This window comes from Arachis stenosperma, chromosome 10 (assembly GCF_014773155.1).
Source record: "Arachis stenosperma cultivar V10309 chromosome 10, arast.V10309.gnm1.PFL2, whole genome shotgun sequence".
Lineage (NCBI taxonomy): Eukaryota > Viridiplantae > Streptophyta > Magnoliopsida > Fabales > Fabaceae > Arachis > Arachis stenosperma.
In genome coordinates this window covers 26,883,804-26,898,941 of record NC_080386.1, presented here as the reverse complement: position 1 = coordinate 26,898,941, position 15,138 = coordinate 26,883,804, and the positions used below count along the sequence as shown (strand labels likewise).

Genomic DNA, 15,138 nt, shown 5'->3' with positions numbered 1-15,138 from the left:
ACCTTAAAAAAGACCGAGCTCAAGTAGGGGCACTGTTCATGTCTTGGGTCGAGCTGTACAACCCGGGCTGATCAACGACAAATCGACCGACCTGTTCAGACCAGGACTACCCGACTTCTTTACGAAAGAGGTCGGCCAAACCACTATAGAGGCCTAAGAAGGCCCAAAAAGAGGAACACGACCCAAATCTAAAAGCTGCCCGAAGCCTAGAAAGATGAAGGCGGTTCCCTTAAAGATAAGTTAACTTCAGTCAAAGATAAGAAAAGATAACTATCTTATCCCAAAGAAAGATCATTCTACACCATTATAAATACACTGGAGCACCCATGTATAACTCATACTCTGATTCTACTAAAAACTTGCTTAATACCCTTGCTAACTTAAGCATCAGAGTCCCTTGCAGGTACCACCACCCTCTGGTGACGAAGAATTAGCACAACCACCAAGTCCAACAAGTCAGACACGGCGGCTTTGGCCACCATCATCAAGTCAGACACAACCGCGCCGACCAGTACAGAAGATCTCGCCCGAGATCAACCTATAATTTTAGGTAACCCTCCGAACAGATCCTGTGGAGAATTGTTACAGAGCAAGAAGCTCTCTGGGCTAGAGTTCTCATTAGTAATATGGCATGGGGCTTAACCTCAAATAAAACATCAGCAGAAAAAATCAAATTTTACTCTTTGGAGAAACCTTGCGAAAATAGGGGACATCTTCTATCAAAATATTTCCTATGCTATAGGGAATGGAAGATCGGCTAGAGTTTAGAAGAATAATTGGGTTAAGGGAATTAATACTTTAATGAATTACAGCTTGAGTCCTATAAATGAAGACCAGCAAAAAATAACAGTTTCAGAAATTTCTAATGGAACGGGTGAATGGAATTTTCAGTGGCTACAAAGTCATTTATCAGAAGAAATTATCAAAAAAATTACAGCAATCATGCCCCCCTTTAGAAGAATTGGGAGAGGACAAAATCATGTGGAACCTTACAAATTCAAGAGAATTCTCAATCACAAGCACATATAACATGTTGGCGCAATATACAATCGCTCAAGATCACACATGGGAAATAATATGGGGATGGAAAGGACCTCAAAAAATCAAAATTTTTATGTGGCTTACCTCCCATTCCAGGCTAATGACATCGGCTAGAAGAAGAAGATTATTGGGAACCTGTGACAGCTGCCATTGATCGATGCGAAGGTGTGACAGAAAATATAATTCACGTTCTTAGAGATTGTCCAGCCGCTTCACGCATATAGACTCAATTAATAAACCCAAGACAGCTTCAAAGTTTTTTTCAAAGCTTCCTTCGATGCATGGTTGAGATGGAACCTTACATCCAATCTGAGCAGCAACCCCAACGAAAATTGGATTACCATCTTCATGGTGACTTGGTGGTGGATGTGGCATTGGCAAAACAAAAAAATTTTCAACTCTCCCTTCTGAAGACCTAACGACGCAGAAAGAATAATTCACTCATATGTCTCTGAAATTTTCCAAGCTTTTAAAAAGGAGAATTTGATCAAGCCAAGGGAAAACAAAATTGAGAGGCATATTTCTTGAACATTACCAATGGAGGGATGGATCAAAATCAACACAGATGGAAGCTTATTGGGAAACCCAAAAATAGTGGGATATGGAGGAGCATTGAGAAATAGCGACCGAAGATGGGTTGCGGATTTTGCAATTAATTTGGGGCACTATACAACTTACCAAGTAGAATTTTGGGGTGTACATCACGACTTAAAAACTGCTTGAGATTTGAGTTTTAAGAAAATAGAAATTGAAACTGATTCTTGATCAGTATTCGAAGTACTAAAAAAGGGTATAATCAAGAGCATTCTAATCAGAAGCATATTTGTGTGGATAAACAAATAATGGCAAGTGACTATTAAGCATTCTCTAACTATTAAGCATACTCTAAGAGAAGGAAATAGAGTGACAGATTGGATTGCAAAAAGGAGCACTAACAAGGAGTTGGGATACCATTTTATTGACAACCCACCCATAGAACTTAAAAAAAATTATGGCTGATGATTTCACAAGGGCTATCCTATCCCGTTTTGTCTATGAAGTGTAATTTTTTTTTTCAGCCCCCTTACTTTACCAAAAACTATAGTTCTCTCATGTCCAAAAAAAGAATAAACTCTAGTTCCCCAAACATCAAACCCGCAAAAACCCACCAGGCCACCCCTCAGTGTCTCTGTCTCGTCAGTTGTCACTCTCCCACTAAGCCAAGCTCTCTCATCTCTCTCAGTGTCGCTCTCGCACTCAAGCTCTCTCGTCTCCGCTCTCTCTCACTGCCTCCGGTCTCACCCTCAAGCTCGTCGTCGTTCTCTGTCTCGTCACCGTCTCGCAGTCAGCGCTCGCCTTCCCTGCCCTCGTCGTCGTCGCCGGCGGCAGAAGCAGCCGGTCCCGGGGCTGGTCGTCGTCGTCGCTCTTTGTCTCGTCACAGTCTCGCACTCAGGCGCGCGCCTTCCCTGCGCTCGTCGTCTCCGGCGGCAGAAGCAGCACGTCCCGGGACTGGTCGTCGTTCTCGTCTTCTTGCTTCGAGCCTTGCCGTCAGCTTCCTCCTCGCCATCAGCAGCTGGTCCCCGATTTGGTGAGTTCCAATAAATTCCCCTGTTCTTCCTTGCTCAATTTTGTTGTTGTAATTCATCTTTTCACCGTAATTTTGTTGCTGAAAATATCACTGAGTTGAATTGTTTACTGATTATCATCACTGAACCTTGAATATGTTGCTGTCTTATTGAAAAAATCACCTAGCTAAAGCTGAAATATCAGTGAACTATTTTTTGTTGCTGAAAATCATCAATGAGTTGAATTTGTTATTGTTTATCATCACTGAAGGTTGAATATGTTGTATTGCTAAATTTTTTGTTATTGTTTTTGTTTCATGCTCTCTGCAACTCAGAATAAAATTGTTTAGTTAAATTGTTGTTCCCATGCTCGCTGTTTGTTTTCTTTTTTTTTTTTTTGCTAGAATTTAAAAAATATCTTCGTCACAACTCAGATTCTATTATGAATTATTCTTGATATTGATATGTGAAAGTTACACAAATGTAGATATAGATGCAAATCAAAATGAAGGAAATGTTCGTCAAGCTTCAAATTTATCCTATGAAGATATAGATGCTGACTTTGAGATCACCCCTTGAATTTGATTTACTGATTGTGTTATTTTTTGCTCTTTCTTGTTCATTTAAATTGAAAAAGTATTTTGTACTAGTGACTAGTTTATTATCTCCTTTTGCATTATTAGTTATCTCTGATTGTTATTAATATGTTTGTAAAGACATACATTTTAAGTTTTAACTTTTGATTTTATTTTTTTTTAATTTTACACTTTTATTTAATTATGACCGGATCAACCAGGTAAATCAATGACTTACTGGTTGAACCGGTGACCCGGTCGTATGATTGGGTCACTTACTGGTTCGATTCTGATATCTGTGCTTTCTCTTCTTCCCTTCAGGTTCCGCCCTTTGCTGTCTTTCCCTTTCTCACTGAAACAACCCAACAGCGGCATCTCAAAGTTTCATCATGCTTACAGGTCCCCCTTTTAACTTCTCCATTATACTATCAATTCATCGTTTCTTAGCATGCAATCCAATTGTTTGATCAATGTCCTAGCTCAGGTGAATTTTATTTTAAATGGTATTCTACATAAGAAGAAGAAGAGTATATAAATGGTTGGTTTAGTGTGTTATAATTACTTTACAGTGGCCCTTTTGTCGATTCTCCAAGTTTGTAGCATTGGCAAGTTGATTGATGGATCCTCAAATCATTTTTCTAGAATTAATGGGGAATTTTGCAATGGGGATTCATGGCCAAGTCAATGCATTTGTTTTCATAGTGTATGATAAAAGAACCAAAAACAATAACGTATTGTACTGCACTAGTGAAATTTATAAGCTTGTAGAGTCTTGCTTTTAACAAACTTTTAGATAGTGGGTAGGACATGAATTGAAGAAGGGTGTCTTATCATTTTATTGGTTTATCTTGAGATGATAGAATTTTTTGAAATGGTGGAACCTTGCTTGACATTTGCCAAGTGATCCTGGTTTGTTCTTTGAATCCTGGGTACTCTAGAATATAATGATTTTGTATTTGGATATATAGGCTATTTTGGTTTAAGAGTGTTTGATTTTTTTTTTCGGGTGTGGTTTGAATAGATCATAGGAGCTCCATTCAAAATGATTTGGTTAACTTGCAAGTGACATTTTGGTCTCCTCAGTAGGCTTCTATGTTTATGACCGTAGCTGCTGAGTACTGATGTTATCTTGTGCTTGGTGTAATTGTTCATCATGGAAAGCATTTGACATTGATTCAGTCATGTGTAACTTGATAATAGGTCCAGCTTTGGTTTTGTGGTGATTTTATACATGAGTGATTCACAATGGTGTTTCTGATGTTTAATGTTCACGATTGGACTGTTGGAATTCATGAGTCCATCAACTAGAATTGGCTGATTTCCTGTACTTTTTGGCTCCTCCATCTATCTTGGATGAACGGGGTTGATCTATACTTATCAATAAGATAGTTATGGTTCTTCTGCTTGACCCTTTGTGTCTTCATTCATAGTGACTATAATTTTGTGTGATGTTTATGAATTATGATGATGTAATCTCCTTAAAAATATAAATGCTCAGTTTCTCAATATTTATGATGATGCTGTTTTATGTATTTTTCAAATTTATATGTAGTGTATATTTTAACTAGCATTTTTAATCCATTTCCTATGACAGTATATCTTTTTTTTTTATATAATCATGCTTGCATTTATTTATTTATTTTCTCAGCTAACTTGAAAGATATGTTTTTCCCTTTGTGCAGGTTCAAACAGTGGCAGTTACTTGCAACTTAGGGCTACAAGTTTCAACAGAAGGCCGATTCTTGGTAATCTTACTCTTTGCTAAATGCATATATATATATACACTACATTGTTCACTTCAAGAAGTTGTTAACTGTTATGAAAGTATCTCTCGTGTTTTCGGGAAACCAGATGAGCATATTTCTTTCTTTGCTGAGTATGTAACATATGCCTTTAAGTAGGTTTAAAAGGAGAGAAGCTGCTGTTTTCAAGCACTAGGTGGTGCCCGAAGTTTAAAATTTCCTGCAAACTAACAGAGTTGGGAAATAATTTGTGCTCAACAAATGATCTTGAAAAGAATCAACCTTTGGTTAAGATGTGTGGCATTACATCAGCTAAAGATGCTGCTATGGCAGCTGAAGCGGGAGCAAATTTTATCGGGATGATCATATGGCCAAACTCTAAACGTTCTGTTTCACTTTCTGTTGCAAAGGAGATATCTAAAGTTGCTAGAGATTATGGAGCCGAGCCCGTTGGAGTATTCGTCGACGATGATCTAGAAACAATTTTAAGAGCTTCTGATGCATCAAACCTTGAATATGTTCAGGTAAATTTTTTCTTGGCATTTACATATATTCCATGACAAGTATTTAATTTCATAATCTATTGGACTATGCAGCTTCATGGACATGGTTCTCGGTTAGTTTTTCCATCCTTGGTTCAAGAAAACCGTGTAATATATGTTCTCCATGCAAATGCGGATGGGAGCCTTTTAAACACAATTTCTGATGAAGATTGTTCTCTAGTTGATTGGGTTCTTGTAGATAGCGCGAAGGGTGGCAGGTATAGATACAATTTCTATTGGTCAATGGCAATCAGCCTGTTAGATAATCTCTCTTTTCTTTGCTTCTGCCTCCGATTTCTTCCTATTAATTGGTACTTTGACAGCACTGAGATTAAAACCTTTCTCATGCAAATGATTCAAATTGGTCACTACTAGATGACTCTTATTGGCTTTTCTGCTCAAATATTAAACTCATTATATGCTGGTGCAGTGGCGAAGCATTCAATTGGGCTCGGTTTAAACTACCTAAAATTAGAAGCAAACACGGTTGGCTCTTAGCAGGAGGAATCAATCCAAATAATGTTTCCGAGGCTCTGTCTACCCTCAAACCTGAAGGAGTGGATGTTAGTAGCGGCATATGTGGCTCAGATGGTATCCAGAAGGATCAATCAAGAATAACTTCCTTCATGAATGCAGTCCATTCTGTAAAGTATTGATTCATGTTAATTTATTGTGACCTTAGTGACAGAAAAACATATCTGCGTGATACTTTGTCACAGTTTTGTACATTTGAGTCCAACTTTATCCGCAAAAGTTTCCATTGGTAGAGCTGTTTTTCGGCATGGGAATACTGTAATGCCGGGAATCATAGATAGATGCATGCTTTATTACTTGAACCAGATTCAAAATGAAAAAACATGTGAAAGGATTAGTTCAGAGTCTTTTTTATTTCATATTGCCATTTATGTAGACAACACTAAATTAGATGTGAATAGAAGAATTCGTTTTTCCTTATATTATCTTTGCTTTTCTATGGAAACATGGGGTTATGTTGGCACATTTTTCAGACATATCCTCGTTACAATGCTTACTTTTATGGTTTAAGGTTAAAGTTAACCTTCTATCTGCAGAGTTTGACACTATGAGGATGCTCAAGTGCAACTAAACATGGGCATAAAAAGTGTATTCCTTTTAAAATGTAATCTCTTTTTTTTTTTTCTGGGTATAAAAATGTAATATCAAACACAGGAATCTTGTTCTACCATCTCAAGTGACTGGATTTTAACGAATTGGTTTAGCTGAATTAACTGACTGGCGACAGTTTTTCCAATACTAACCTTCTTCTTGCCAAAATTTACTTCATTATCAGTTTCTTTCAAAAGCTAGTGTGTTGAGATATGTGTGGTTATTAGATCATTAGCCTTAGTAAAAAGTAGTATCTTGCAATTATGATATGATAATTGCAACATGGCTATATATTTTTCCTCATTTGTATAGTTCCAATCATCAGAAATTCAGAATATACATATTCAGCTTTTCTCACACTATTATTCATTTTGTTTTATTTTTACAATTTTGTGACTTATTTAAATCGAAGCTTGTTTGGTACAAGTTTGGTCAAACATCTGCCTCAAATGATAAGCTAAGAGTGAGTGGGAAAGCCATATAAAACTGCAGAATAAGTGAGTTGGTAAGTGAGGCTGATTCTGATATTGCTGGAGTGAAGGGAAGTAGGACCTACATAAAACCGAAACCAACCAATCAAGCTGCATTTGGAGACAAATTTCGGGTGTATATGAGACATGGTTTGTGGTTCACCTTATGGCTCTACCTATTCTACCAGCGTAAAAAAATAATATGCTAAATCAGTCCTTAAAAAATTTTAGTCGAAAATCGATTTAATAAAGTAATAAGTAAAATAAAGTAATAAGGGCAGGAACGAATAGCGGGAATCAAACCTGCTGCTTGGTTTACATAAATTATAAGTAAAAAGGATAGAGCAGTAGCAATAAAATGCCAGACTATTTTTCAATTCATCCTATTTTATATAAATGTCAGAATATTTCTCAATTCATTCTATCTCATTAGTTTTGGGATGGAATATGATTTTGAAGGATGAACTGGATAGTTCTAGTAAGACTTTATTTTTGAACAATTTTTTAACAAATTTTAATTTTAAATTAATTTTTTATTTTTTATTTTGTTAGATAAATCAATTATCATAAAATTTTGATACAAAATTAAATAAATCAATCTCTATCGTTATTTAATAAAAACATAATAATCATAAAAAATTTTGAAAATTTTTAAATTAGTTTGTTTATATAGACGAATAATTTAATATGAGAACTGATATAATAATTAAAAACTGTTGAAAATTAAAATATATCTGACAATATTTTTTAAGAACTAATTTAAGATATTACAGACATACAAACTCTTTTTACAATTGAATTCGGCGCTAGACACAGACTTATTTTGTGTGAATTTTATACTCCACCCAATGGTAAAAGATTGTGTTGGCTCAGTGTACCCACGTAAATAAGAGCAAATAACAATCTTTCACTATTGGACCCATTGAATTATTTGCTCCTTATACCCTATATATATTGATGAGGAGTGCTAAGGGATCAATAATTTTTGTGATTTGTAGCTATTAAATAATTATTAATAATATTTTTAATTATATGAGATTTTAGGATTATTCATTTTTTTTACTGATCACATACTGACTATAATTTAATAAAATTGCTAACCCTTAAACTTTTCCTATATTTATTCCTTGTTTAAACCTCTATTAGATTAGATAAGAATGGTTGGTCATTTTGAATACTTATTTTTATAGGGTTGTTCATCCTTAACACATCTACGGATGGACTATGTTTGGGTTTCAGCAATGAAGTCTGGATATATTGTTGAGTTATTGTGTTTGTGTGTCGAACACATTTTTATCGATACTTGTTTGATACATATGTCTATTATAAAAAATAAAAAATTTTTTGGGATATATTTAGATACATCTAAATTTCATCACGTGTCAATATATTCAGCCTTATTCTTAATATGCGTATTTTTGAAATGAGTTTAGAAATATATATTACTATCTATTAAAATAAAAAATATTTTAAATAATTTTAATAATTAAAAAAGACATTAAAAATAATTAAAAAAATATTTTATATTTCGTTCAACAAGCGTGTCTGTTGTGTCTAAACTATGTCTTAATGAAAAATAAAAAATTCTTTTTCGGACACACTTGAATTAGTTGAATATACCTAAATTTCATCATGTGTTAACGTGTTCAGCCTTATTCTTAATATATATTCTTAAAATGAGTTTAGAAATAATATATATTATTATCTATTAAAATAAAAAATATTTTAAATACTTTTAATAATTTAAAGAAAACTTTAAAAATATTTAAAAGACTATTTTATATTTTAATATCAATAAAATATCACAACATCATTGTAATTTATCTTTAAAATACTTTATATTTTTTATATATGTTGTGTCCCCATGTCTTATAAAATTTTAAAATTTCTATGTCCGCGTATTCCATATTATGTCGTATTTCATGTTCATGCATCATAAGGTTTTACACTTTGATGTTGCCACTTAGCTACTGTGATGAATACATCTGAAAGTTTGTGATCATGAAGGTGAGGGAAGAGATTTGGCAATAACTGATAAGAGAATCCAAATTTCATATGCTTCTTATAGCATTTTTGCCTTCAATTTCATCCTTATAAGGTGTTTTTCCTTAAAGAATTAGGTGAGTTTTATGGTATTTTTTATTATGGTGCTTAAATTGCTTAACTTGCTTTAAAAAATAAAAAATAAAATATTTAAAGTAAAAAGTAAAATATTTAAAATTTATAAATATTATCTATTTACCTTTTTTAGTAAGTTAGACATAATCTGAAAGACACTATAACATTCACTATTTATTATTATTTTCTAGTTTTTCTACCATGGTTTTGCCTTAACTTGGAAAAAAAGACATGCCTCCACTATGAAAAACCAACAACCAAAGGAAGTGAAGGTTGTCATTACTTCTTGGCAAGCACATAACAATAAAAAGGACAAGGTATTGATTCCTTCCTTAGCTTTTACTTTTCTCCAACATAAAGACCCTAATGATTCCGGAATTTGCTTTAGAAAAAGCATTACCAATTTCATTATCCTTAATAAAAAGGATATGATTTAGATTTGTCAAAACACAAGTAGATTAGTTACTATTTAAAAGAGTGTTATAATTTATGATTTTTCATTTGACAGGTGAATGATTAATTTGTTGGTTAACAGATTATTACATGCATAGAATGAAATTTAAATTTTTGACATTTATTTAAGTTGATTAGTGTATGTTATAATTAAATAAATAGATAAATAAATAAATAAATAAAAATAAAGAATAAGATTCATATGCAACCCTTAAAGATAAATTGATAAATATATAATTAAAAGATAAGAATATAATAAAGCAGATTGTATGGTTGCACCAACTACAAAGATGAAATGTGATGAGCAGGTGAGCTTTGAGAAAATTGACCATAGTGGTTTATAGTTTCTACGGTGATAAGATTTTTTGCAGTTGACCTACTTAGATTGAGATTCTCTACATTTTTTTCCCACAAGAGATCTCTATTTCACAAGAAACTGAGTTCAAAATTAACATAGCCACTTAGATTGAAACCCTCCACAGTTTAAACTTTAAAGGAGAACCCCCGCCCGAGGAGAAGGGGGGGGGGGGGGGGGACCATATAAATAGTATAATGTCAAATGAGTACATTTATCAATGCCTTTTAAATTTTATAATAAGATGAAGGTTGTATATTAAAAAATTTATTCTTTTAAGCAGACGGATTCAAAAATATTTTTGTGGGAGTTAATAACATATATAATATTAAATAAAATTTATGTAAATAAATTATATAATATAAAATATATTATAAAATATACTGATAGAGAATATATTTTATAATACAAAATATATATATATATATATATATTTTATTAATAGAATGGTACACGTCGATTCTTCGTGTCATAAAATTTATCGATAATAGAATTTGTGTCAAATTTTTTAGTAATTTTTTTAATGTAAATCAAAAGACAATTAACAAAAAATTTATCTTTTATTTTATTTTCGAGTCTATTCTTCACAATATTTACAGATGAATAAGATCTCTAAATTGTAGTAGTTGAAATATGAAAAATTAATATCAAGCGAATCAAATAATTAATCAAATGATACGTAAGTTATTTAATTCAACATGCTTAAGAATATCAAATTTATAATATTAAACTTGTATTCTAATGTGAAATTTTTTTTATCATTAAACTTATTTGGATAAAAATTTTCTACTATTTTATTTACTTTTTAGATATTAAAAATCATTAATATTTAGACTAAATTTTTATTTATACTAGACTAAATACTGAATTATTTTTAAATAAAAAATAAATTTATATAACCCCCCATTCCATCCCTGCATCTCAACTTTGGCTCAAAAGCTTTTTAGTAAAATTTGAAAAGAACAGCTTAAAAGAAGAATACTTAAATTTTAGAAAAAGTGATCGCTATTTCACAAAAAAATAAGTTCAAACTTAATATATTTACACCACATTTTACAGTATATAAAATATAAGCCACTTTAGTGTATAATATAAAATGACTATATTTATCAATTATTTAAGATTTTATCCAAATAATATAAATTAGATACAGATATTTGAAGGCGCATTAATAGTAAAAATATTTTCTCATTCAATTATACAAATACACTTATCTATACCGAGATCAATTCTTATTCTTAACAATTTGACTAATGAAATTCTAATCTAAATTATATATGATTGATAATAATATATTTTTTTGTCATAATTTTATTTATTTTAATATTTTATATCACATAATATAAAATATTTTAATTTGTTAAATTAAAATATTTAATTCAAATGTTTTTATACATTTCATGTTAAATAATAAAATATTAAAAATAAATAATTTATTACGTTAATAATAAATATATTTATTATTATTATTATTATTATTATTATTATTATTATTATTATTTGAATTAACCAAACAATTATTACTAACTATTAATATTATAATGATTATAAAAAGATATTTGGTCAATGGACTAAAGTGCATCTTATTTTAGTCTTACAAAAGAAAAAATTACATTTTATAAATAAAAAATATCATTAAAACATTTTACAAAAGAAGCAAATGTCATTTTCTCAATTTTTTTCGTTTACTTTATTTTATTATAAGGTGGTCTATTTTTGGCTAATCTATAATCTTTTTCTGCTTTAGGGGACTTTAACAACCAATTATATTCCACATGCATATCAAGAGATCAACCTACTGATCTATACACAACTTTCATTATTTCATTATTACCCTTGGAAACAGAATATAACTTCAATTCACTCGCTTTGCTATTCAGTTCTAAATAAGGCTATAATATGTGGAATTATATTTAAGATACTCCAGTCTACAGTAGAATTTTACTTCACATGCCACACCTTAATTTTTGTCATTACACTTAACCCTATCTCACTTATTATACGTGCATATATATAAAAGATAATCGAGAAATTAAGTGGTTTATAAATAATAAAATAAAAAAACCCACTAAAATGGTAACACGTTGGTAGTTCAAGTCCTCAAGGGGTAATAGAAGTCAACAGTGTCCAGGGATATGAGGAAATAATAAGAATTTGTTAGAACTTAGAACTAGGAGTGAAAACAGGTCAAGTTTTACTCTTAATAGACTAGGTCTGTAATAGAATATATTGGCTTTAGTTTGGTTTGTAATCTTGTATAGATTTTTTAATGAATATTGAGTCTGGCCTATTGTTAAATCTGACATGGCCTAAAACCTGTTAATAGGTCTGTTTTTTAATAATAATTAAATTTAAGATATAATTTAATTTTTAAAATTATAAAATATAAAGTAATAAATTTATGAATAATATTGATATAAAATATATATATATAATTAAAGAGACAAATGGCTGAATGGATAAAAGTATTAATATAAAATAGAAGACCCAAGTTTAAATCCTTCTAATAGTATTTTTATTAGTATAATAAAACTCTCTATATATATTTGCAGGCTCAAGTCGATCTAACAGGCCCAACAGACTATTTCAAAAGTCTAAGTCTAATCTTTTAAAAAATATAAATTTTTTTAATAACTTAAATCTGAGCCTATTTTCTATCAGGCCAGGCAAAACACAAGCCAAACTGCAGGTTTCTGGCAAATCGCCTGACCTATTTTTACCCCTACTTAGAACGATCACTTAATATTAATGCATGTATGTAATTAGTCCATTGTAATAAGAGGCTCTCTAATTTTTTATTGTTTCTGACTTTCCGTGGTGCGGCCTATTAGCCTTGAGAGGAATCATCTGAGTTTCTTATTATCGCATCTAAAATATAAAGAGCTATATCCATTATTTTAGCAAAATCAATCTAACATGCCAATGACAGTTAAAAGTGATTCAAGCTAGATCATATTCGATTAGTTAACAATTGGATAAGTTGAGTTCATAAGTTTGTAAACTAAATTATTTAAGTCTAAATTTAAGTTCATATATCAAATAAGTCAAATTTAATTTAAATTTAAATAAGTTTAATTCATTAATTCATGAGTTAGTTTAATTATATATAAAAAATAATTATATATTATGTATTGTAATTATTTATAATAATAAATTTTATTAGGTAATTTATATTTGTTAACTTATATTAACGATATATAGTTATACACAAAGTACATATAGAATTTTTATATATAATAGAGGACATAAATAATAATTAATAGATATACAATATATGTACCTGATATTTTTTTTTTTATACATAAATTATAATTTATTTACATAGATTCAAGTTATTTGAGCCAATCCGCAAGGTTAAGCTGACTCGTGAGTTTTTAGTTTGTCGAATTTGAACTTTATAAATAAATTAAATTATTAATGACTCATACCAAATTGTAAATTGAGCTTAATATTTATAAGTAAAGTTTAAATTTGACCAGGCTCGATTCACTTTCAATTCTAATATTAATTTAATAGATATTAAAAAGATATAATCGTTAAATATCAAATTTTTATAGTTTGATCAATATCAACACCTATTTCTATTGACATTGAATTTTTTAATATTCTTATCTATATATTCACCGCATTAATTTTTGGGACAAAACATTAGAGAAAAAAAATCTAAAATTATTTTATTTTATTTATAATTATATATTTATTATATTTAATAATATTAATTATTTTAACAATAATTAAAGAATTTAAAATATGATCAATGATAATTAAAAAAATAAATTATATAAATAAATTAAATAATATCAGATATTATTTAATTACTTACAACTTTACATTACAAAAAAAATTTTGGATACTGTCGAATTTATCGGTAAATTTACCAAAAAATTCCGATGGTAATATATTTACCGTCGGATTTAGTAGCAAAATAAATTCAACGGTATAAATCTCGTCGGTAATTATTGCGACAGATTTTTTTGACCGTCGCTACCAGCAGATTTAGCGGCAGATATAAATTTTCATTTAGCGAAATTCTTGAGCTTGTTACCGTCGAATCAATCCCCCAATAGATCCAATGATAAATTTAAATTTAAATTTTTTTTAAATGTTTGAATGGTAACATTTTCTTAGATGATAACATTTCTTTTGCAATTTTAGCACCCAAACAACAACACTAAATCACACTTGTATTCTAATATAAAAAGAAAAAAAAAAGAACTTTCATTTTATTTCTCTCCAACCAAACAAAATTTTATTTCTCTCATTAGCTCACTCTTTATTAAGTAATAATATGAACTATATACATGAGGGTTAAAATAAAGCATAAAAAAATATATATATTTTAATTTTTTGTCCTATATCTAATTTACTAACTTTGTGATATTATATTATTACTCATAGGTAATTTCTTTTCTACAAATGAGAGAGTAACTAATTAAGTAGTATTTCAAAATCCAATGGTGATCACCTACAAATATGGAACAAATTGATGATTAATGTTAATAACTGTAGCAACAACAGTAACTCATGTTATTTAAAAAAAAAGAAAAGTAAACAGTAACCTCACATTTGTCAATTCATTCAATTTATTTATCTGAATTAGGTGAATTTTTATTTCTTAAATTTAATTTTTTTCACATAAATGACAATTTAATAGCAACAAGGAACTATTCATCTATCTTTCCATATCCAAAACTTCAATTGTTAATTGAACTAAAAAAACTAACATATTCAATATTATTACATACAGTTTACTTGAACATATCACAATTCGTCAATACCCTCATCTTTAACATATCATTCAATATTCACTTCAACAATATCTAGACTATATTTAGAAACAAACCAAAAGAACTTAATGAAATACTAAATTAGAATAATCTAATAAGCAAATAGTTAACAAAAATGATAAGAAATTACCTTATCTAAGTAACCCAACAACAATACTAATATTAAGATGATGAGTTGTCCAAAAAACACAACACACAAACAGTTTATTTAAAATAATTTCATGTCAATGAATAAGAACACTAAAATAAAATTTATTATGACAATAATAAAGAAAAAACATAAACATGCATTAATAAAATAGAGCCAACTGAAGAAAATAAAAATGAAGTTTATTTAAAATAAAGTGAAAATGAGGATGGAATGGAAAAAGGAATAAGAGCAACCT

The 15,138-nt window shown here is 30.0% G+C and overlaps 1 protein-coding gene across 2 annotated transcripts; it reads left to right on the top strand.

The window, feature by feature from the left end:
* Nucleotides 1-2,204: 2,204 nt before the first annotated feature.
* LOC130954481 (N-(5'-phosphoribosyl)anthranilate isomerase 1, chloroplastic-like) lies at nt 2,205-6,320 on the top strand. Of its 2 annotated transcripts, none has more exons than XM_057881226.1 (6): nt 2,205-2,608; nt 3,482-3,559; nt 4,843-4,905; nt 5,062-5,426; nt 5,499-5,662; nt 5,875-6,320. In XM_057881226.1, the coding sequence occupies exons 2-6, from the start codon at nt 3,550-3,552 to the stop codon at nt 6,098-6,100; spliced, it is 828 nt and encodes a 275-aa protein (XP_057737209.1). In that variant the 5' UTR covers nt 2,205-2,608; nt 3,482-3,549; the 3' UTR covers nt 6,101-6,320. The 2 variants fall into 2 exon arrangements, with proteins under 2 accessions (XP_057737209.1, XP_057737208.1); XM_057881225.1 differs by having other exon boundaries at nt 5,059-5,426.
* Nucleotides 6,321-15,138: the final 8,818 nt, after the last annotated feature.